The sequence below is a fragment of the Parus major genome, chromosome 11 (assembly GCF_001522545.3).
Source record: "Parus major isolate Abel chromosome 11, Parus_major1.1, whole genome shotgun sequence".
Classification (NCBI taxonomy): domain Eukaryota; kingdom Metazoa; phylum Chordata; class Aves; order Passeriformes; family Paridae; genus Parus; species Parus major.
Genome location: NC_031780.1, coordinates 1,004,932 through 1,007,565, shown reverse-complemented (window position 1 = coordinate 1,007,565; position 2,634 = coordinate 1,004,932). Strand labels below are relative to the sequence as shown.

Sequence of the window (2,634 nt, the reverse complement as noted above, 5' to 3'; positions counted from 1 at the left end):
CCCCCGCCTTTGTCCGTCAGCACCGCGGACAGCGCCCGCACCGCGCCCTGCCCGCCGTTTGGGGGTCCCGGTGCCCCCCGCCCTGCTGAGCCCTGTCCCGGGGTTTGAGGAGTCCTGATAAGCCCCTCCCTGCTCGGGATTTTGGGTATTTGGGGGATCCCAGTGCCTCTTGCCCCACCCAGCCCTGCCTAGGGATGGGAGGATCGTGGTGCCCCGAGCCTCGCCCGGGGGCCTGGGGGTGTTCCAGTACATCCCCCCCTTCTGAGCTCCCCGTCCTCCCCAGTTCTGGGAGGTGATCAGCGACGAACACGGCATCGACCCCAGCGGCAACTACGTGGGGGACTCGGACCTGCAGCTTGAACGCATCAGCGTCTACTACAATGAGGCCTCTTGTAAGCGACCCCCCCTCGGAACCTCCCTTGGGCTGGGGCCCCAGTCTGACCCCCCAGTGCAGGGGGAGCTGGGTCTGCTGCGGTGGGAAGGGGGGGGCAGATAGACACACCCACCCCACAGAGATGTGGGGTGGGCAGGCACATGCACCCACCCCGTGGGACCATTTAGTGTGGGGCAGGGGGAAATCATGTACACCCAGTTCCATGGGACCCTGCCAGTTGGGAGGGGTCACACACAACACCTGCACCCCAGCCCTGTTGGACCCCGGGAGGGCAGACATGTGCACCCACCCCCTCAGACCCCGCAGTTTGGGGGACAGGGGTGCACATGTGCCTCCAGTTCATGGGACTCTGTAGTCTGGGTGGAGGTGTGATACATGCACCCACCCCATGGGACTCTGTGGTTTGGGAAACAGGGACACCTGCACTCACCCTGTAGGATCCTGTGGTGTGGGAGGGACAAAACAGGAACATCCACCCACCCCACGGGGCCCAGAGGGGGAACGGGGGACAGATGTGTACCCACCCATGTGACCCCCATTGTTTGGGGGGCATGAGACATGCACCCACGCCTTGAGCCCCCGGGATTTGGGGGGGACACGACCTGTGCTCCCTGCCCTGTAAAACCCTGCAGGGTGCTGGGGAACACCTCTGGGGTGGGATGGGGGGGCGGCAGCAGGTCCCCTCCCATCATGGGGTCTCTCTCAGCTCACAAGTATGTGCCTCGCGCCATCCTGGTGGATCTGGAGCCGGGGACGATGGACAGCGTGCGCTCGGGTGCCTTCGGCCACCTCTTCCGCCCTGACAACTTCATCTTTGGTAGGTCCCTGGCGAGGGAGGGGTGCACCGTCCCCCCATGTTCCCCCCAGCCCCTGCATCCTCGGACCCGCCCTGCCAGCCGCCGTCCCCGGGGCGCTCGGCGGGCACACCCCTCCCGCGCCGCGGGGCCCGGCACTGCCGGCACGCCGCCAAACCTCTGCGGTTCCTGCTTCCCACCCCGCCCCGGCGTCAGATCTCCCCGGTGCTGCCGGCGGCATCGGCTGGTCCCAGTCCTGATCCTCGCCCCGGTCCCCTCGGGCCGTGGGCGTGGGGGGCCAGCGGCCATCGGAGCCTCTTTTCTTTCCCAGGGCAGAGCGGTGCTGGGAACAACTGGGCCAAGGGGCACTACACAGAGGGGGCCGAGCTGGTGGACTCGGTGCTGGACGTGGTGCGGAAGGAGTGTGAGAACTGCGACTGCCTGCAGGGCTTCCAGCTGACCCACTCTCTGGGCGGGGGCACTGGCTCGGGCATGGGCACCCTGCTCATCAGCAAGGTGCGGGAGGAGTACCCCGACCGCATCATGAACACCTTCAGCGTGGTGCCGTCCCCCAAGGTGTCAGACACGGTGGTGGAGCCCTACAATGCCACGCTCTCCATCCACCAGCTGGTGGAGAACACGGATGAGACGTACTGCATCGACAACGAGGCGCTCTACGACATCTGCTTCCGCACCCTCAAACTGGCCACCCCCACCTATGGTGACCTCAACCACCTGGTGTCGGCCACCATGAGCGGCGTCACCACCTCCCTGCGCTTCCCCGGCCAGCTCAACGCTGACCTCCGCAAGCTGGCCGTCAACATGGTGCCCTTCCCGCGGCTGCACTTCTTCATGCCTGGCTTTGCCCCGCTGACGGCGCGTGGCAGCCAGCAGTACCGCGCCCTCACCGTGCCCGAGCTCACCCAGCAGATGTTTGATGCCAAGAACATGATGGCAGCCTGCGACCCCCGCCATGGCCGCTACCTCACCGTGGCCACTGTCTTCCGTGGCCGCATGTCCATGAAGGAGGTGGATGAACAGATGTTGGCCATCCAGAGCAAGAACAGCTCCTACTTTGTGGAGTGGATCCCCAACAATGTCAAGGTGGCCGTGTGTGACATCCCGCCGCGGGGGCTGAAGATGTCCTCCACCTTCATCGGGAACAGCACGGCCATCCAGGAGCTCTTCAAGCGCATCTCGGAGCAGTTCACAGCCATGTTCCGCCGCAAAGCCTTCCTGCACTGGTACACGGGCGAGGGGATGGACGAGATGGAGTTCACCGAGGCCGAGAGCAACATGAATGACCTGGTGTCCGAGTACCAGCAGTACCAGGACGCCACGGCCGAGGAGGAGGGTGAAATGTACGAGGACGACGAGGAGGAGTCGGAGGCGCAGGGCGCCAAGTGACGCCCGACGCCGCCCCCCAACAGTGCCCGCAGCCCCCCC

The 2,634-nt window shown here is 65.7% G+C and overlaps 1 protein-coding gene across 1 annotated transcript; it reads left to right on the top strand.

Annotated features, from left to right (window-relative positions):
* The first annotated feature begins 250 nt into the window (after positions 1–250).
* On the top strand, positions 251–2,628 carry TUBB3 (tubulin beta 3 class III). Its single transcript, XM_015639515.3, has 3 exons — positions 251–392; positions 1,101–1,211; positions 1,520–2,628. Exons 2-3 carry the CDS (start codon positions 1,151–1,153, stop codon positions 2,593–2,595), a joined length of 1,137 nt encoding a protein of 378 aa, XP_015495001.1. The 5' UTR covers positions 251–392; positions 1,101–1,150; the 3' UTR covers positions 2,596–2,628.
* Positions 2,629–2,634: the final 6 nt, after the last annotated feature.